Here is a 22,337-nt window from a genome sequence, read left to right as displayed (position 1 = left end):
AGAAAGAAAACTCAATAGAAGATGAATCTGTCAAGAAGCTGTTGAGCTTGAAGAAAAAGAGCTGTTTCAAGGAGGAAAAACACATAAAGATGAATGAAAACATCTCTTAACATATAAGCATAGCATCCATAGATCCAGAAACACACACACACACTAAACAAGTCTAATCAATTTTATATTTCAAAAACAAATTAAGACAGTTTAGTGAGCATATATTAACACATGTATTCCTTGTGATAGCCAAATCACATTGTACCTGCACATGTATCAAAAATAGATAAGAATTTTTGCATGTTGTGTGTGAAAACATAACAAGTATGCACAAGTTTCTCATATTGTGACGATTTGAGATATGAGAGAATCAAAAACACTCACACACAATCATAACTGTTTGATGGGGACTATCACCTTCGAGGTACATCATACAATTCCCACATTTGCAACCATATTTAAAAACATTTCGATTCTTTTTGCTTTTACATTCTTTGCATATTTTCTTTTTGAACATATCATGCATGGGCATATATAGAGAGAGAAGAAATACCCAATTATGTAAGCCAAAACATCACAATTTTGCTATGCCGAAGCACACAAATGTTATACATGATTGGCGGGCTTTAGTGGTGAGATGATTATTTATGCCTTTCTCTTAGAATTTTCTAGTCATTCCTATCAAAAAAAAGTAATATGAGTATTAAGTGTAAAAGAGACAAAATTAATCGTATTCATCACAAACACAAGCCACAAAACTCACTTGCTTAGTTGCGCATTAAATTGTTCATCTAAGCTATAAGAGATACAAAGTTTAGAAAACTTTGTTTCAATGGCCATCCAAGGTACACAAGTACCAATATACACAAACACACACTTTTTTTGTATTTTTCTGATTTTTCAATCTTTTTATTTTTATGAAAAAAAAAAAAGCAAAACTGAAAACAAACAAACAACAACATGTTAAACAAACAAAGCATAAAACTAAACTAACTCAAAAGCTAGAAAGCAAAACAAACAAGTAATGCATAAACATAAAAGGAGAGAGAGAGAGAGAGAGAGAGTGACTGAATCACTTTAAGCCTTTTTCCTTCCACACCTTGGAAGAACCTTTCCTTTGAACAAACCTTTGATCCTGAGAAGATGGGGAAAAATTGAAATTGTTCAAGTTCGAAAGGAATGTGAGGGCTTTGAGAATATCTCTGAGAAGACCCAAAGATGTTAGAAACTAACCTTGACCACCAAATGATAACACACTTTTACTCTGTTGAGTGGCTAACCACTTATAACAATTTGGACGACTGTGTCCCAAAACTCCACAGTGATGACAGAAATGCGGCTTCTTTGGTTGAGACTTCTTATTTTTTGCCTTATTGTCTTTCTTAGCCCTAAGATTTCTAGTCTCTTTCTTCTCTATCTTAGGGGTGCTCCTAGAATAGATTTACCCTTGTTTATATTCTCACTAGCTATTTCAGTTTTAAATTTATTGTTCTCAGAATTAACATTATTAGCAGGTGAGACAAAAACAGTTCTACTAGAAGAGGCAATATTAAAAGAGTTTGAGAGTTTATACCCCAAGCTGCTTCTGTCAGAAGTTGATTTCTGGAGGTTCAGCATTTCATCCAACTTTGCACTAGAAGTCCTCTCCAATTAAGCTCGAAGTTGGAACAATTCTGCTTCAAGATCCTTGGTTCTTTCAGCCAAGAAATTGTTCTTAAAACGCAATCCTCCAATGACTTGGTTGGCTTCATTAACCTTGGTAAAGAGCTCATCTCGTTCCAGCTCCACTTCACTAAGCTTCTTAGTGGACAGCCTATACAACTTCTCATGCTTTTCAGACACTTTGTATAACTTTGCATAGACTGTATGGATGTCATCCTGATCATCCATCTTCTCAAACTTGAATTCCACCAAGTCCTCTTCTTCATCCACTGCTTCTATGATCCCCTCAGTAGGACCCACTATGGCAGTGAAAGCATTCAAGATTCCTTCATCATCACTGTCATCTAACTCAGTCTCAAACTCAGTGTCACTCAAGGTAGCAGCAAGAGCCTTACTTTTTCCAATTGACTTGAGATATGTTGGACATTCTTATTTCATGTGTCCAAGGCCTTGACATCCGAAGCACTTTGGTTCGGAGGGAATAGTATATTGATCACCATCCCTAGCATCCTTCTTCCCTCTGTCTTGACTTTCGAATTGATAAGAACTAGATTGCTTACGGTTCTTGTCAAAACTTTTCACATTGGCATTCTTTATGAACTTCTTGAACTGTCTAGATGTAGGACTTCATTTTTGAATCTTCATCATCTAAAAACTCATCAGTCTCATTGCTTTTGGCCTTCAGTGCCATGCTCTTACTTCTAGTTCCTTTCCCAAGTCTAATCAAACCTAATTCATAGGTTTGTAGGTTGCCAATCAGCTCCGTCAAAGGAATGGTGTCAATGTCCTTTGACTCTTCAATAGTCGTTATGTTGGCATGAAACCTCTCAAGTAAGGACCTTAGCACATATCTTACAACCTTGGGTTCGGGAATGGTTTCCCTAATATTAAAGGCTGAGTTGACTTTGTCTTTAAGTTTGGCGTAGAACTCATCAAATGACTCATCATCCTCCATTTTTATCTCCTCAAAGCTAGTCATGAGCCTTTGGAGTTTTGAATTCTTGACAGCCTTAGTCCCTTCATAGGTTGTCTAGAGGATGGTCCATGCTTCCTTTGTAGTTTCAGTCAAGAATATATTCTTAAACTCCTCATTCATGACCGCACTGAATTTGGCATTCAATGCTCTGCTGTTGAAGTTTGCCGCTTTGATCTTTGCATCATCCCAATCAGTTGGCGCTTCCTTTGGCTTAGGCCAGCCAATCTCCATAAGTTGCCACATTTTCTCATCTAAAGACTGCAAAAAAGCTCTCATGCGTACTTTTTAATATGCATAGTTAGTGCCATCAAATAAATGAGGTATAATGAGAGATTTGTCCTCTATCCATGACAAATAGGGGTCAATGGATCATACAGTAAAGATTAAAACCTAGTCAGTGTGCCCGCTCTGATACCACTTGTTGGGTTAAAATGAAATGACCCCTTGCAAATTAATTAATTACCCAATTTAATTAATTAGTCAAATTACATGCAATAGCGTAGTAGCACAAACAAATCACCAAATAACTAAATAAAGCGGAAAATAAATTTAATTCAGGTAATTTGTTTATAAATGAGAAAAACCACCGAGGCAAAACTCCACCGGGTGAATTTAAGGCCACCATTCCCGAGAATCCACTATTAGACCCAAGGAATCTTTGTAGTTGTGTTTTATCAATAATGACATTGGGAAACTTATCAGCAAACTGAATGGCTCTGTCAATAGGACAAATTTGTCCTTCAAAAATGTCATAGCCAAGGAAACAGATCTTTGTTTGAAATAGCTTGATTTTCTTAGCAAAGACAACAAGACCATTGTGTTTGATGGTATCAAGGAACGAATACAAATGTTTCCAATGTTCATCAATGGATTTGAAGTAGACAAGAACGTCATCAATGTAAACAATGGTGAAATGACTAAAGGAATTCACTTGGGCATTCTTGGGACCAAAAGGCATAACATTCCACTCATAATATCCAAAAGGGATGGTGAAAGCAATTTTGTACTTATTAGCCTCACTAATTTGGACTTGCCAGAACCCAGATTTCATATTGAATTTAGAAAAGACGACAACATCACTTAGCCTATGTACTAGGTCATTCTTGTTAGGGGTAGGATACCTAATCCATTCTAATACTTTATTCAGAGGCTTGTAATTAATAACTAAGCGAGGAGTCCCTCTTTTAATTTTAGCTTTTTTTGAACATAGAAAGCAGCACAAGATCAAGGGGACTTACTATTCCTAATCAGCTTTTTATCAAGAAAATCATGAATTTCTTTTTTACAAAATTCAACTGTTTTAGCATTCATTTGAATGGGACGAGCCTTAGTAGGAATGTTTTTTTCATTGAAATCTTTAGCATAGGGCAAATTAACAAGGTCTTTTCCTATGCCAAAAGGCATTAGGGATATCAGAGCAATTATCATTGATCAAAATTTTATGAAAGCTATGAATTTTGGATTGTAATAATTTATCGGAGAGTTGTTTAGCAATCTTCTTATATCTAAATTCTTGCTTAAGAAAATTTAGATGTTTGGTTTTAGCATGAATCAGGTTTAAAGAAGTATCAGTATCAATTTCAAATCTTGAAGCAAATTTAAATTTGACCTTCTGCCCAAAAGGGTCAGTAGTGATACCATAATGTACAGAAAGAAAAGGATATAAATAATTTATGAAGGGAATACTAAGAATCACTCTGTCAGTCATGTTTTTAGCAAGGACAGAAGGAATTTAAAAAAAAACATTGTCATGGCAAACATGAGCATTATTTAATTCATATTTAATTTTCATTTGAGTACCATTAGCAGAAAATAGTTTTTCAGTGGATTTTTCATAATACTTGGAAGGAATTATTCCTTCTTGAATGCAATTCATATCAGTACCAGAGTCATTCATAGCAATAACATTGAATTTATATTCATGGCAGACAACAATTTAACTTTGGAAAACCATTTTGGAGGGATCAGTTTGTTAATAAGACTAAGCCATCTTCGTCTCTTTGCTCACCTAGCTCACTATCAGATTGTCCATTATCAAATTGTTTATCAATTTTTAAAAGTAACATTTCTTGTTTAAAGTCAAAGTTATCATTTTTAACATTTTTTAAATCATTTTTTAGCTCAATGATTTCTTTCTTAATAATAGTAATTTAATGTTGTAAATCATTAACAGTTATCTCTTTGGACTTTTGTTTTAGAAAATCTTTCCAAAGTTTCCTCAAGACTTATCTTTGATTTCATCTTTTTATCATTTTCATCCTTAACCAGGGTTTTCTTGAGCTTTTTAAGATATTCTCCTTTTAGCTCAAAATTATCAATTTGGCTTATTAGATTTATTAGCAAATTTTCTTGTTCTTCTATTTTGGTTAAAATATTAATTGCTTTGCAGCCTTTGGAGAGAACATTAATAGTATTGCAACAAGAGTCTCTACAACCAATTTTAATATTAGGGGAATCAGAAGTTTACTGTTAGAGTGATAGCCAAAACCAGATAAGGAAAGAAAATCCTCTTCTGATGAATCAGATGAAGCAGTAGATCTTGATTCAAAGATCTGAAACAGATCTTCTTTATCATTATCATTAAATTTACCAAGTTTTTGTTTGCAGTCTTTACTAAAGTAGCCAAATTTTCCACAATTGAAATAGTTTCCTTTACCAGATTTATGCTTATCATGTTTTTTATAGACATTTCTCTTCTTATCATAAAAATTATTAGTTTTAGTAAAACGTCTTTTATATCTTTTATATTTATAATCTTTATGGACCTTATCATGTTTCTTATTCCCTTTTTGCCTAGAAGGGGCAATGGGAGGTAAACCATAATATTCACAGAATTTACCCATTTCATATTTAACATTTTTACTATTTTTTAATTGTTGCTTTTACATTTTTTGGTCATTACACATGTTAATACCAAGTTTTTTAATAGTGCTAAAAATATCACCATATGTTAAATCATCATAATTAATAGTACCATTTTTATCAGTTGATTCTTCTTTTACCTTATGAGAAAAGAGAGAAGGTAGACCATCAATAAACTTCTTTTTCCAATAGGGTTTGAAACAGTCTTTCTGAAGCATTACTCTAGAATTAAAAACATCTTGGTACCATTTGTAATCAGACATAGTAGGACAACGTAAATTGTTTAGATAGTCATTGATACGAGAAGAAATATTAGAAGGAGTTCCAACAAAGTGTTTGATAATAGTATAAATTAAAGTATTGACTTCATCTGGAATACCTTGGCCAATTCTTTCATCAAAAATGGGTTAACCATCATCATCTTTTTTAACAGCCTTTTTGATGGATTCTCTAGATTCTTCGATAAGATATTTTTCCCACCAACCGCGAAGGGTTCTAGAAAAACTGGTAGTAAGGAGATCAACAATTTCAACATGGTCAAGATTATGGTTGGTAATTTAAGCATTAGCAACCATAGACATTTGACCCATTTTATTAATAATTTCTTGTTCAGGTAAGCCATCAATGTTCCATTCATAAAGCTTATTAGCAGAAACAGAAAACTAGGTTTGGAAAAATCTCTCTTCGAATTACATATCAAGAGGAGTAGGTTTTGAATACTAATTCTTTGTAAGAGAAGTGGGATTGGGTTTTTCGACAAATCTTTTAATTTCAGGTAGTTTGAAAACAGATTTATCAAAAGCAGAGGATGAGGAGTTAGAATTTGAATCTTCAGAAAAACTAGTCTCTTCCCTTTTTCTTGAAATAGCACAAGCAGCACTAGTAGAAGTATTCTGCTCGGTTTTTATTTTTTGTAAATCAACAAGCATATGTTCAACTTTTTCAATAGTTTTTTTCTAGGTAGTCTTAAGGCTCAAGGTTTTCCTTTGGCTAGGTAAATCAATCAAAGGTTTTTCAGTTTTTGAAGAAGTAGGTTTTTCAATTTTTTTTTTCAATTCGGTCAAGTTGTTGGCCAATAATATGTAAGGAATTGTTAACAAAATTGTTTTGTTCAATAATATTTTTTGTTTCAATAGAAATAGGGGTGTTAGCATCAATTATTTCAGCAATTTTGAAAAGGGAGGCGTTTATCTCAGTCCCTTTATAGTTAATAAAAAACGTGTCAAGGGGTGGATGAATAGACCGAACAATAGTTTTATTTTCTTTGACAAAATTTGATTTTTTCACCATATTCAAACTGTTTTTTGAAATTTATTTTGGAACATAGTAGTTTTCAATGAAATCAAAAAACAAAATACGTTTTTGTAGTTGGTGCATTTTTTCTTTCCATTTTCTTTTAACACGATCTTTTTCTTTCTGTTCAAAAGTAGCATGATAAGATTTTCTTTTTTCTTTGTTTTTTTGTAGATTTAAACTCATCAAACAAAGCTCCATGTCAATAACAAAATTTTTGTTTAAAACTCTTAATTGGCTATGAATAATGAGGGTTTGAAAATCGGGGGTAGTAACAGCTTGGAAATCAAAAGCAGTTGGAGACCCAGATTCTGTCTCTTCTTCTTCTTCTTCAATGACATGTTTGCCATGTTTAGAAGGAGACCTTGTTTTTGTGGAATAATAAGCAATGCTAACTTGGGAGTTGTCACTTGCAACTCCTTTCAGCTTTAAATAAGGTTTTTCAAAATTCTTTTGTAAAAATTCATTGAGATCTTGATCTCTTTTTGAAATGTCTTCAGAAACAGCAGATCCATTAAAAGAATGTCTTCCTTCTTTGATCATAAAAGGCTTATTATCATCAAAATTTATTTTAATAGTTCCATCGAGATATTGTTGGCTGTGATCAAGATTTAATTCATCATAAACAAGCTTAGCAGGCTGAGCTTCTCATTCCAGCAATCATTCTTTGGGAAGATTAATATCTTTCCATTGAATCATTTTGGAACTTGAACCTTAGCATCAGGAGTGGAACATTGGATTAACAAATTTTATCACCAAGGTCTCTTAGCCTAGCACGAGGATTAAGTTGAGTACCTAACAATCTATAATAAATGTGATATATGATAGCAAAGGGCTTACTACCTTCATCCATATCATAACCAGATGTTAAAATATTTAAAGTTAAAGCTTTAACAATATTAGGATCATCCAAAGCAAGAGTAATATCAGGATAACAGTTAGAATAAACAGGACCATCAAACAGAGATGAGGTGATCATGCCAAGAATACTAGTACGAAAATCTTTAAATCTAGCATCTCTTAAGCACATAAGAGCAAAAACATTAATACCTTTTCGAGTAAGGGGTTTAACAGCAACTTGAACTAGTCCAATATGCAAATAACTGAATTCTTTAGCAAGGAATTCATTAATATTTCCTTTATTAAACAAACAACATTTTTCATGGGTTCTTGAAATAGAATATGTCTGCTCAATAGTTCTGGACACTGAACTGGGAATTGAAGGTATTTTGGACCCAACTAGTCCTATAGATGGATTTAGTATCAACTTTGGGGATACTCCATTTTTGAAAATGAGTGAGATCAGTTTCTTCAACAGCGTAATCTTCTTCATTTATAATATTAGGAGGGACGATGGATTTGAGCTAACAGAGGAATTGAATCTAAATAATCTATCCATTCTATTTTAGTTTTAACACTCCTCACTTGTTATGTTTATTCTTACAACCATTGCATTTCGTAACACATACCCTAATCAACCCTCTACCTCTCATGCCCTAACGCACTTCTAGCAAAATAGGCTTATTGTTTGGTATAGGGAATTCACTTTCTGATAAGGGTGGCGCCAATGGAGATAAGAAGAAAGACACAACAAAGGAAGTATCAAAAGTTTGGGTAGAAACATAACACACACACACACACACACACACACACACACATATATAGATTTTTGGTGTTAAATTTTGGGTATAGGAGCTTTGGAATTTGTAAGGGTTTATATTGTGTTGTAATGTGTTTAATTTTGTGTGATATAGGCCGAAGGTTTCGTTGGCACTTTTCTTCAATTACAACACCTCGTTGGGACCGCCATATCAAGTTTTGGTAGATACCAACTGTTAAGATTAGTGCCCTTAAATCCTATTGTAAGATACTATGTATGACATTATGTTATGATTAATAAAATTATTTTATTATTATCTAAAATAATGGTAACATGAATATTTGGACATTATCATATAGTCCAAGAGATGCATGGTATGTGATTTAGTCACAGAAGATATAGATTACAAGTATTTTCTAAACTCAGAATTTTAGTTCGTAGTCGGTGATGAAATTGAGCATTTCATCTGCGAAAACTATAACATTTCAACTAAGACGATTTGTCTTGATCATGGAAGTGGAGACTTCTAGTTGATATGTTGATATTTTTGAAGAGTTAAGACATATTGAACTGGACCGCTGTGAGATTTATTATTCTCCTAACGACTGTCAAATGAATAATAAATCTCACGACTTTTATTTATATGAACTCTTAATTCTGAGAGAATAATGAACCTGATCATGAGGTGTAGGTTACTTTGATATATTAGGAGTGAGATCTAAAGTCACGATTAAAACCTTAGTATGTTGGGCAGCTGCATTTAGTGTTGATAGAATATATATTCTCAAGATAGAATTCATAATCTCTTAACGGAGATATAAAATATTCTTTTAAGATAACTTTAATGGGTTTAGTTATTCAAAATGTTAGGCCTTACTACTTTACTAAGAAGTTACTAAAATATTTATTTATGAAATTGGATTTCATAAATATATGATGAATAACTTAAAAGATTAAACTGAGTACTCAAGGATTAAGATATAGTAATCTTCAAAGTGTCAGTCTACATTCATAATTTTGTATTACTACGAATATTTTATGAAAAGATTACATGTATAATAAAGTCTTAGGATATAATTTATTAATAAGGCCTAGAGTGCAATTATATTTATATAGTGATATTGAATATAATTAATGGTAACTTTAGACTTGTCAAGAGTTGACAGAAAAACCCAAGACCCATTAGAGCTAGAGTCTTATTTGTTCCTTTTTTGTCCCACTCCAAGTCACATACTAAAGCCCAATTGGAATGGTTCAAAAGGCTAGTCTAATTAGATAATCAGTTAGTTATAAGGAGAGAAACATACAGAATATTATGTGACACTTTAGTGTGGAATGAAATGGTGTGTATATAAGTATAAGCCACTCTCTTATTCTCCCTTGGAAACTGATTGAGAGACCACACTTCTTGGGCATTAAGTGGAATTAGAGTGGAGATTAAAAGTGTTCCCAAGTACTAATATTTGGTTTTAAATTTCACCGCACCAAGGTATGCTCTTTTGTTCTTGAATTCTGAAATTTATATAATACATGTTATCAATCGCAAATGAAGTAGATCCGTTAATTTTCCACTGCGTATATTTTGTATGCGATACAAATATGTATTTTTCCAACACCAACTTCATCAATTTCTCTATCCAGAATAAAGTGAGTGATTAGTGCTTTTATTCCATTTATTTTAAATGGTTTTTTTTTTTCATAAAAATGCATCATTTGAGATACATTTTTATTGATCGTGACTCACTAAATGTGTGTAATTACCAATTGAAAAGGAGAAAAAAAAATCTAAGAATGAGATAGAAATCCTTATTCAATTCTAGAGCTTGTTCTATTCATATTAATGCATTGAAGGATATGTTCTGGAAGCATGGATAAAAATAATAACTCGATTGTTTTTTGACTCGGTAACTTTGCATTACAATCCTAACTTATGCAATTTCTTTCATTGTTGTAGCTGGACCTGGAGAAGGGAATGATGGACTGCCTATATGCAAAATGTGAGTTTGGAATCACTAGTTTCTACAATTTAATGTGGCTATTAATTTGCTGCCAGAATTGTTGTGCCGTGTTAATGAGGTATCCTAAGTTCAACATTGTTGTTAATGTGGTTTTATAACAAGCATTGAGTGCCATGTATCATTGGCAAACACTTAAATATATGTTAACTGAATGCAATACATAAAAGCAAAAATTAGTACTGATTAGAGAATAATTATAAAAAAAAACTTAAGTGAAGAAAAAAAAGAGACTTTTTTAATGGATTTTTAATTTTTTGGTGACCAATTTTTTCGTGGCAGGAAATTTGGAACCTTTCTTCGCTTTCCCCATCTCTTAGGATGAAGAGCAGAACAAACTAAGATGAAGTTATTCCAGGCGAGTCCCATAATCTTGTTTGGTTTGGTTTGATTTAGAATTATTGTCAAACTATAATGAAATCGAAACCTATTTTAACGTAAACACTTGGGAAGAGAGAGAGAGAAATCGGCGAAAGGGGATGAAGAAGGCGAGAGAGGCGGTGATAGTTAGCCTAAACCTCACCTTAGGGGTTTTATTATGGTAACGATTTAAACCCTCAACTTTTAAATATTACAAATTAAACCTTGAATTTTGCAAAATATAACAAATTTGAACCCTAGAGTCAAATTATTATAACGCGGTGCGGTGGGTTATGGGATTTTTTGTTTTTTTGCACCACACCTATAAGGTGTGGTTTCCTCTCATGCTTCACCACACCTCACATGTGCATGGTAGTAACTGGTCTACACCAGATACGGTTCACCATAGCGGTGCAATGCGGTTAGTTTAGTGCAAAAAAAAAAAAAATCAAAATTACATCGGAATCATCAAACAACCCACACAAAAATTTCAAAGAACTCAAATATTAACAAACATACATGTTCAAAATATTTCTCTAATACCCACACAAAATTTTCAAAAAAATTTACAATCTTTCTAGAAACTAGAGCAAGGAGAAGATAAGTAGCCTAGGTCTTAAGCATTATATAATTCCACATACTTGTAGAAAGCATAGTAACCTAGTATTGACAATTGAGCTTCAAAACATTCTCTAAAAATTTCTAGATAATAACCATGATAGAGAGCAGAGAGGAGAGAGAGAGAGAAACTTGGAAAACAGTGGAATCAAGTTGTAGTCAAAAGTAATGGTGGGGAGCTACAGATGACAGTGGCAGCGAGCTGCTTATTGAGGGTAAGGAGAGAGAGATGTAGATGATAGAAAGTGATGTAAGTTTCTTTAAAACCTTCTCTCGTCTCCTCGTGTGTGTTAAAATTATTTAGTATTTTAAAAAAAAAAAAAACTAGAATTAATCTAGACTCCAACTAAAACGACAAAGTTGAAATTAAAGCTATTTTAATTTATGTCCAAAATGACGTTGTTTTGTATTAGATTTAAAAAATAATAATAATAATGAACCTACGTCGTTTTATAATCACCTAGTTTAACCCTATTTTATCCCCTTCTGTTTTCAGTTTTCGCGCCTCCCCTCTCAACCACGTTGCACAGGTACTCTCTCTCTCTCTGGAAATTTCTTAAAACCGAAACTTGATTGTACTCATCGGAATGCAAAATCCACAACCGCTCGCCGCACCGGCCGTCGTCGGTATTTGAAAATCGCCGATCTCTCTCGCCTCTCTTCCCAAGTGTTTACGTTAAAATAGGTTTCGATTTAATTATAGTTGGACAATAATTCTAAATCCAACCAAACCAGATAGGTTTCTGGGACTCTCTCTCTCTCTCTCTCTCTCTATTGTTCGGACTAGGAATAACTTCATCTTAGTTTGTTCTGCTGTTCATCCTAAGAGATGGGGAAAGCGAAGAAAGGTCCCAAATTTGCTGCCATGAAAAAAATGGTCACCAAAAAATCCATTAAAAAGTTAGTCTTTTTTTTTTTTCACTTAAGTTTTTTATATTATTCTCTAATCAGTAGTAATTTTTGCTTTTATGTACTGGATTCAGTTACAAACAACAGGTTTTAGACCCAAAAAAGAATGATAACAACGAAAAGAAGCTCCCAAGAAATGTGTAAGCCTTATTGTGTTGTTTATCATTTTTATTTATCTAGTATTCCTTTGAATTTTGGAAGTATTTATAAAAGTCTGTATATATATATATATAGATTTTTGGTGTTAAATTTTGGGTATAGGAGCTTTGGAATTTGTAAGGGTTTATATTGTGTTGTAATGTGTTTAATTTTGTGTGATATAGGCCGAAGGTTTCGTCGGCACTTTTCTTCAATTACAACACCTCACTGGGACCGCCATATCGGGTTTTGGTAGATACCAACTTCATCAATTTCTCTATCCAGAATAAAGTGAGTGATTAGTAGTTTTATTCCATTTTATTTAAGATGGGTGTGGTTCATAAAAATGCGTCATTTGAAAGAAATTTTTATTGTTTGTGACTCACTGAATGTGTGTAATTACCAATTGAAAAGGAAAAAATCTAAGAATGAGATAGAAATCCTTATTCAATTCTAGAGCTTGTTCTCTTCCCATTAATGCATTGAAGGATATGTTCTGGAAGCTTGGATAAAATTAATAACTTGCTTGTATTTTGACTTGGTAACTTTGCATTACAATCCTAGCTTATGCAATTTCTTTCATTGTTGTGTAGCTGGACTTGGAGAAGGGAATGATGGACTGCCTATATGCAAAATGTGAGTTTAGAATCACTGGTTTCTTCAATTTAATGTGACTATAATTTGCTGCAAGAATTGTTGTGCCATGTTGATGAGGTATCCTAAGTTCAACATAGTTGTTAATGTGGTTTTATTACAAGCGTTGAGTGCCATGTATCATTGGCAAACACTTTAATATGTGTTGCTCACTTAATGATATTTATCAAAATATTATGCTTGGTTGTGTGGATGTCCATGAGAATGCTTGAGGAATAAAATGAGGATTTTTTTAAAAAATTATGATTTGATTGAATCCGCCTACCTTGTGGATTGAAGGCACTCCTTGTATCACGCAATGTGTGATGGCAGAGCTTGAGAAGCTAGGTCAGAAATATCGAGTTGCTTTGAGGTATCTTCCCATGCTTTTTACTCACTCTGCAATATTTTCCAATAAACTTTTATGCTTGTTGTCTACTTAGCCCCAAAAAAAAAATTATGATTGTCATTCACATTTCTTTATCTATGTTAGTATGAAGAGGATCTAGATTTGTTGGATGCATGTGTTAATGTGTATGTGGGAATGGGATTAGTTGTGGATCTTATTCAATATACTCTGTGTACATTTTTGTTTGTTTTATTCCATATCCAATAGTATTAGCTATTAATATATTTTTTTTTAATAACTAAAATATTAGATATCCGTATTTATAATCTGAGTGAGAAATGAGAATTCTTATGGTGTTATGATGTGCTATTTAAGAAAAAATGTTATTGTTTTATGGAATGATTCTCATTCAAGTTGATTTCTGTTTTCCCCTTTTGGATGAATGAAATCTATTCAATCAAAAGGAAAAAGATTAAAAATTAATTTATTAATTATATTGGTTATGCAATAAAATTCTGAACCTTGCATGTTTTCTGTGGCCATTCTCATGCATCAATTGGTCATAAACTAGCATTGTTCTACTCTTTTCCTATTGGATTTTGATATTGAGAATCTCGTTGTATACTGATAATCTAGGATTTTTATTTTTTGGGAATAAGTAAACAATTGACGATACAACCAGTGATGATCATCAGCTAATGAGTACTGTCCTTTATACTTATTTTGGTACAGGATTGCTAAGGATCCTCGTTTTGAAAGACTAATTTGCACTCATAAAGGGACCTATGCTGATGACTGTATTGTTGATAGAGTTACAGAGGTATGATTTGAATTAATTTGATGTGAAATTTCTTGTGTGCATCACCCATATTTAGTAATAGTATCAATTTTCCCATTTTTAAAATGTCTGACAAACTTAAAGCTTTCTCCAAGAATTATTTAAATGCTCCAAAATATATGTGAGTTCCATATGATAAGATGTAAGGTTATACAGTTAACTGCTTCTTGAAAGGGTTTGGGATAATTCTTATTTGAGGAAATTTTAGGAACTTACCTCCTCGTACTAGAATGGCACTATGACCCTTAAGGAGATTAGATTTTACAAGTCAAGATGATATGGATATAACTTCTTGCGGCAATGATCCTACCATCTCTGAAGGAATTAGAGTTTTCATTTAATCAATGTAGGACAAACTGGGGGATGTTTACTTGGGCTTGTGGTGGGTTAAGGTTTAAGTGGATTTGTGGGTTTAGGGTTTATAACTTTGAATAGGGTTTTGTAGGGAAGAGAAAAGATTTGATAGGGTTAAAAAGAGGTAAGAAGAACAGAAATTAAATCTGTAAAGAAATGGCTGCGAACAGTGGATATGAACAGTATGGGTGAACAGTACCATAAACAGTACTGCAAGAAAGACTAGAAGAAAAAAGAGAAGAGAAAAGGAAGTAAAGAACAACTAGGCCTACATGCCTCAATACTCAAAACACAGCATTTTTTTTTTTATCAACTTCCTGCTTTGACTTTTGAGTACAATACAACACATGTTAATAAATAAAACCTAAGATACTTAGGATCTCCTTGAAAATTTTAGACTCAACTAAATTATTAAAATACCTTAATTTGCAGGGATTGCAGAAAGTAATATTTGTAAAAATAATATCTTGTCTAAGTTCTTTAGGACGCATGAGTTGTCATTGGTTGGTGTAATTGACCCAAGGATTTGACAGACATAAAAGAACTGTGATTTGAAATTGAAGGTGCTCCTTTTTTTTCCCTAAAGAATATGTTATTAGAATGAATACTAGAGAAACTTACAGTAATGATGTTGAATAAATATAATAGGTTGTCAGCTGGGATGCACTGACGAGGCAAAACGCCCGCCACACCCGCGTCCGACGCGGTGATGCATGAGGGACACCGCTGCCTGTGGGTTGGTGCCGCATCTACCCTTTTTTTTTTTTTTTTTTTTTTCGTTTCATGACACGGGACAATGCGCGCTGAATTGGGCTGATTCGCGCTGACTCAGGCTGTATCAGTCCGAAACCGCCGAAACGCCGAAATTGAAAAAAAAATGTGCAAAATCTTCTTCTCTTTCTCTCTCTGTCTTGTTTTCCTGCCTCTACTCAGTCTAGATGTTGCGTAAACTGGTTTAAGAAAACTAAAGAAAGGTAAAAAAAAAAAAAGGTATGAATTGGGAAGTTGGAGACTTGGAGTGACAGAAGAAATGAAGATGTGGTGTAGAGGCTGACTTGGTGTAGAGAATTTTGTAAAAGGTGTGGTGTAGATTAAGCTTTGGGAAATGGAAGCCTTGGGGAAATTAAAAAAAATAAAAATAAAAAAGAAGGTAAAGTTGATATTCTGATGAGACCAAATGCGATGTGTTGTTGACTTGTTGGCACTGGAGTGGCAAGTGAATGGAGAGAATAAAAAGAAAAGGATTTTAAACTTGTGGGTTGTATTTAATTTATGAACATGTTTTAGTTATTATTTACTATTGCTCTTAAATTTGGTATTTGTTTATATAATGTGAAAAAGTATGCTTAGCAATATATTAAAAATATAAATATTAATATTTTTATAAATTTTTTATCGCCGCACCCGCACCCGCACCCGCACCCAATTTTTTCAAAAATTGCCGAGTCTTGCATCCACACCCGCAAACGCACCCGTGCTTCATAGGTTGTCAGCACCCATATTCATTCTCAAATGTTCACTGGATTTGTTAATAGATCAGCATGGGGGTGTTTCAATTAATTTTACGACTAAGAATGATACGCCATTAAAATTATGCATCAGAATACCCAAGCCACGTCAATGTCCTTGTTTCTTGGATATCAAATTGCTATAATGTTTATGAAGTGACTGGTACAAGTGTTTTCAGTCTTATAGTAATAGCAGCTTCATTTCAACAATATTTATCGAACAGTGAACGGGTTATAGATCATTTGAAATACAGCCTAAAAATTGGTTGCAAATAACGAAACAATAACATTAGTTGGATTGTGATGAATGAAAAAAGTCTTAAACTTGGTGCATCCACATTTGGCATGGACACATCACATTGTTTGACTTAATGATATGCATGCTTCACCTCTCTTTGCTCAAAAAGCTGTAGTAAACACCTGCAGTCATCCATGACAGCACATAGCAGCCTATTGTTAGATTTGTAATTTGCCCACTAATGTCACTGTATCCTCACCTTCTGTGGCTGTAGTACCCATAATGCATATCTCTGCCATTGAACTAGTGCCAACAACAGCTCTAGAGTAACTTCTAACACTGCCCCTGAGTATCTCTGGCTAAACCCCTTCCTTCTGTTAGCATAGGATTAACTAAGGAGGATTCATCAGAGCTGTGTTTAAATCATTCCTCAGGTGACTTGGTCCATTTAATTTGGAGACCACATACTGCGTTTGAAATTTTTATTTGTCATAATAGACGAGGTTTACAGATGGAAATTTGGCTACTAATTACAAAGGTTAGGCCCTTTTGTAAGTGCTAGTGTTGTAAGTCTTGTCTTCCCACTTCCTCCTTCCCCATCCCTTGTCTTCTATCTATATTATCTCCAAAAAAAAAAAAAAAAAAAAAAACCAAGTATTAGTCCAGAATAAGGCCTCATTTCCATTATGGTCTTCACTTTATGCATTGTTCTCAGTCACTGAGACTGTTTAGATTAAAGTTCTTTGTCAGAATATTTGGGTTTGTAATTTTTGGGCTCTTTCCGGATGAATGCAATTGTCAATTTAGTTTATTGTTGCGTTTAACTTTTTTTCCTTCTGGTAACATTTGTGAACTATTTTGTTGGAAACAGCATAAATGCTACATTGTTGCTACATGTGATCGAGATTTGAAGCGAAGGATCCGAAAGGTATGATCTATTAATAATGGCTTGACACTGTATCACAAATCTGGAGTCCAATATTACATGAAACTGGGTTCTGATGTATAAGGTTGCTTATTTACTGGCAGGTTCCCGGTGTACCAATTATGTATATTACTCGGCACAAGTACTCAATTGAACGGTTGCCTGAAGCAACAGTCGGCGGAGGTAGGCTAATGACTAATTATTAACTTACTGCTGTCTTGACTGACACAGTTTTACTTGATCCCTTTTTTCAAAGTTAAATGTGCACTATGTAGTTCGGTTCCCTATGAATTATATGTAAAAATTCTAGGAATTTTTTCTGTTTACATATATATGTGGCTGCCTTTCCCATTTTTTGGGGTAATAGTTTCTGAGACCTTATGGTTTTTCTGGTGCAGCTCCAAGGTATTGATGATGGAAGTAAGATGTTCAACAATGGGAAGGCTTACATTCTGTTATGATTAATCAGGTTGAGTACTGATCTTTGTTTGAACTTCCTTCTGTCCTGAGTGAAAGAAAAGGAGAAAGAAGTTTTGTGTAGGTTATATAATTTTGGATTCTCACTTGTTAAATTGAATTAAAGTTTTGTCTTGTTTTATCTTGACTTCTATAATTTAAGAACCTATATATGTATCTCCTACTTGTTAACTACTGGAGTTTGTCCCAACAATTACTCTCTTGCTGTGGTCTAAAATCTATACAGCTCATAAGTATGATGAATCTTACTTGTTGTTTATGTAACATGTGGAACTTTTTTTGCACAACTAATTAGAATTCACATACGATGGGGCATTTGGAGATGCATGAAATGGAAATAGACTAATTTGGTTCCCATTGATGACATAAAGCCCTTTTTCTTTTACACACCTGTCCAGGTTGTACCATGAATGCTTTTAGGGAAGTTACCAGTTAATACTTCTCTTAAAGTCTTATTTCTAGTAAACTATCCTCCCAGAACTATAAAATCCTTATTTACAGAGTTGTAACTAGAATCAATTTGGGTCTTCAGAACACTTATCCTTTGCTGCACAGGGAGCTCCAATTGGTTCAATCATCTCTTTATGGTATTAAATTCTTTCAGATTAGCACCTTCATTTTACCTTAAGAAATTAAAAGGTAGTTAAATTGCTATTTGTGGAAGGGTACTACTTATTCCACAAACAAAGCAAACGGGAGAAAAAGGGTGTGTTTGTTTGCCTAGAAGGAAGGTGGGTGGCCCGGGTTGAAACGTGTTACAGATTGGAACAGAGCTGCTATTATCAAGCATGTGTAATCCTCTTATAAAGGTAGGCTCACTATGGGTAGCATGGGATAATTGAAATTGCTCTCGGGGATGACAAGCTATTGAAGTTAAAGAGAATTGGCTTGGACCTTTTTCAAGCGTCTGAGTGGAACAGGTAATACAACGTTTCCTTAATTTGATGATTGATATCTTGAACGTGCTTTGCTTTGGCTTCTAAAGTTGGGCATAGGGTGGCTTATGATACTGTTAGTAATATCTAGTATTGTTTTGGTTAAAACTTAAAAAGTCCCGAGTGTGCTCTGATTATTCAAGTTGGTTTGCCCTCGGTTCAATTGTTTGAGGAGTATATATACTGTGGTGTAGAAGCCTTCCAAATTCGGAATCTTTTCTTGTCGATCAGCTTGGTGTGGTCTAACTAAGGTGGTGGTTCGTAAGCGTTCTTTTGTTGGCTACAATGAGTAGGCTATCTACTTGAGGAAAGAGTATATACTCTACCCGCTGGATGCAGCAGGTCCCTCAAATGTGTGCTTCATTAGTGTGCGTTGTGCCTGTGCAAGGACTCGTTGTATACAGTGGGTATACCTTTCACCTACTTATGATGGGTTGTCAAATGGGGGATACGAGGCTCTCTTTGGTTGATTGGAAGAATAGAAAAGAAGGTTGACAAATAAATTTTTTTATTTTTTTTTAGTTGTGAAGAAAAATGAGACAATGAAAATGATAGTTTGCATGAATTTACTATTATGTCCATATTTTCATTATGTCCATATTACAGTGTATACGAAGTTTTTTTTTTTTTAAATTCTAATATAAGAAAAATATTACTTCTTATTAATCAAATTAGTAAAGATTTGTAAAGAGACATCTTATAAAAGTTAAGACATCATTTTCTATATATATTAGGGTCAAACACGAAGACAAGATAATTAAAAAAAATAAGGAATCAGTGCATGGTTGAAAGTTATAGTGGAAGGGCAAAGAAGTTTTTTCATTTAAATGCCCTTTTTCCTCATTTTCTCCCCAATTTGGGAAAGATTATTATATGCACCAGACACATGAAGCGCACCTCTCACAGGTATGTGGCTCTACATGCTTGTGAGAAATGCGCTAGCGTATGGAGTCTGTTTTTTAAGCGAAGGTTTGCGATTTTAGGGCTGTTGCGAGTTGGTGGGTTAAGGACTGACTTGTCTTCTATCAAAAAAAGAAAAAAAGAAAAAAAGAAAAAAGAAGAAGATTGACTTGTGTTCTATTTGTTTCTTCTGTTAATAATACTACTGTGTAGCCTTGCACGCACAAATAAAATTAAAAATAATACAATTATACGGTTCAAATTATACATGGTTTTAGTTTACATTTTTTATAAACTATATATTTCTAAAATATATAATAGTTTCTCGTTTTATATATATATATATATATATATGATTTAGAATTTAATTATTTTTATACTCTTTTGTTTTTGCACCTAACAATTTACTTGCCACAAAAATTAAAAACTAAGATAGATACGTGGCGAAAAATTGAACTCTAATTGAAATCCAATTTAGAATCTAATTGAATGTAGACTTTTGGATTTTTACACTCAATAATGCACTTGGCACAAAATTAAAAATTAAATGAGAAATGTGGCGCAAAATTGATAATTCAATTCAACTCTAATTGGATTTTCTCTAAGCTGTGGCTATTAATATATACTAGCTTGTAACCCCAAGCATATGCATAAATACACTTAAAGATATACAATAAGATGCATAATATGATTCCTATATATATAATTTAAATACTATTGATAGTAATTTTTATATTTTGTTAACTCTTTAAAAAAATTTGTAAGGATATTATTAGATATAAAATGTAAATTGTTCTTTTATTATTATTATTATTGTGAAACACTTTTTTTTTTACGATTCATTTATTCTAGACTTTTTAGTTTTTGTACTTAATAATTCATTTGGATGAATATTTCTAATGTGATCCCACATTTGATTCTAAAATTAAGAAATAAAATTATTTAAGAATAAATAATTTAAGACACATGGCGCAATATTAGAACTTTAATTTGGAATTTTAATGTGAGTTTCTCTCAACTTCACCTATTATTAGATATATAGACTAGCATGTAAATCATGCAAACGCGTGGATACATTTAAAATTAAACGCAATTTTTATTATAAAAATATAAATAATTAATCAAATTATTTTAAAAAAAATAGCATGTAACACATGCATTAATGCATATGTATAGATACATTTAACATTAAACACAATTTTTATCATAAAAATATAAATAATTAGTCAAATTATTTTTATTAAAAAGTAAATGTAATTAGTCACATATTAAAATTATTATCTAAATTTAATACTACTTATAATCATTTTTTTTCTAATTTTTAATAAAATAGAACGAGTGGTGATTTTTATTGTATGATGATTTTTATTAAGTATATGTGATTATCACTTTTATATAGTTCATCAATATTAGATTCTTAATATTTTACACTCATTAACTCACTTGGCATAAAGATTTAAAAAGTTAAGTGAACACATGACACAAACTTAAGTGGATAATTATGGTGTGATCCCCACATAAATTTAGACAATGATGCAAAATTGGATTCTAATTTAGACAATAAAGAAATAAATAATTATTATAATAATAAAAGGAATAAATTTTATTGGTATAATAACTATCAAATATAAAATGATAACACCTAAACAAAAAATTATTATTTTGTAACATACTAACTGTGCTCTAATGAGAATTTTGTATCTTTGGGAGATTGTTGAATACCTATTCGTACACTATATTTTTAATGTATCATTGTTTTTGTTTGTTATTGTTCTTTATTAGAAAACTTAATGATTGATAAAATCATGTCAAACCATATTTAATGATTGATTGGGGAAAAAAAAAACTAAATGGACAACTACTTTCTTTTATATGTCAAGACATGCTTAATAATAAAGTAAAAAGACGATTTTCTCTAAATCAAAATTGAGGGGATGAAAGCATCATATCACCATTGGAACCCATGTCATAAAGCACAAAATAATTTTAAAAATCATGTTATTGACATCCCATTTTGCAACTAGCATTTAACCTCACATAGAGGGTAAAAGGGTAATTTCACATTGGAAATAGGCATCTTAATTTTGGCCACTAGATCATTTGACTGGTCATAAGCCCTAATCGGACCACCATATCAAAAGTTATCATCAAATCAAGTTTTAATGGCCAAGATGCACTATCACAAATTGAGTCCGACTATATGTGATTAACAATTTATTCCAATTGGTTATAATTATAATCAATTTGAGATTAATGACGTGTCATAATTTGATTGGTAGGACTACATCTTATGGTAAGGTTGCACACACTTAATTATATAGTCAAACATTAATTATCCAATGAGTAATTTGTGTAATTATCTTTTTAATTAGGGTAAATTTTGGAACTAATTAAGTCTGAAATGGAAGTGATTGGAGCCTATTAATGTTAATTAGAAACTAATTTGGGACCTATTAATGTTAATTGTGCTAAAATTATTTTCTAACAAATAAACTCTACTTACCATTTTGTTGATATCTCTCAGAATATTTTGAATTTGTGAGCGAGGTTAATTTTTCCAAAAACTAGACATCTGGGGCTTTAATTGAGCTTAAGAATGAGGCAATTCCGATTAGAATTGAGATAGACATGATTTTTCGAAGTTAGCTCTAAAAATTGTTTTAGGAGCTACAAAAACTGAAGTTTTAAACATTTTGCTTGCTCATCACTCCCACCAACCCCCAAATTTAATGCACTAGCTTTCCCCAAAGTTTGAA

At 32.7% G+C, this 22,337-nt stretch overlaps 1 protein-coding gene across 1 annotated transcript; it reads left to right on the top strand.

Moving 5' to 3' along the window:
* The first annotated feature begins 11,836 nt into the window (after window positions 1–11,836).
* On the top strand, window positions 11,837–17,989 carry LOC142623527 (uncharacterized). The gene is made up of 9 exons (XM_075796965.1): window positions 11,837–12,277; window positions 12,361–12,426; window positions 12,610–12,715; window positions 13,018–13,060; window positions 13,358–13,430; window positions 14,139–14,226; window positions 17,216–17,272; window positions 17,374–17,452; window positions 17,668–17,989. The coding sequence occupies exons 1-9, from the start codon at window positions 12,207–12,209 to the stop codon at window positions 17,679–17,681; spliced, it is 597 nt and encodes a 198-aa protein (XP_075653080.1). The 5' UTR covers window positions 11,837–12,206; the 3' UTR covers window positions 17,682–17,989.
* Window positions 17,990–22,337: the final 4,348 nt, after the last annotated feature.

The sequence above is a fragment of the Castanea sativa genome, chromosome 2 (assembly GCF_040712315.1).
Source record: "Castanea sativa cultivar Marrone di Chiusa Pesio chromosome 2, ASM4071231v1".
Classification (NCBI taxonomy): Eukaryota; Viridiplantae; Streptophyta; class Magnoliopsida; order Fagales; family Fagaceae; genus Castanea; species Castanea sativa.
Note: the sequence above shows the minus strand (reverse complement) of the source record. Positions and strands in the feature narration are given on the sequence as shown.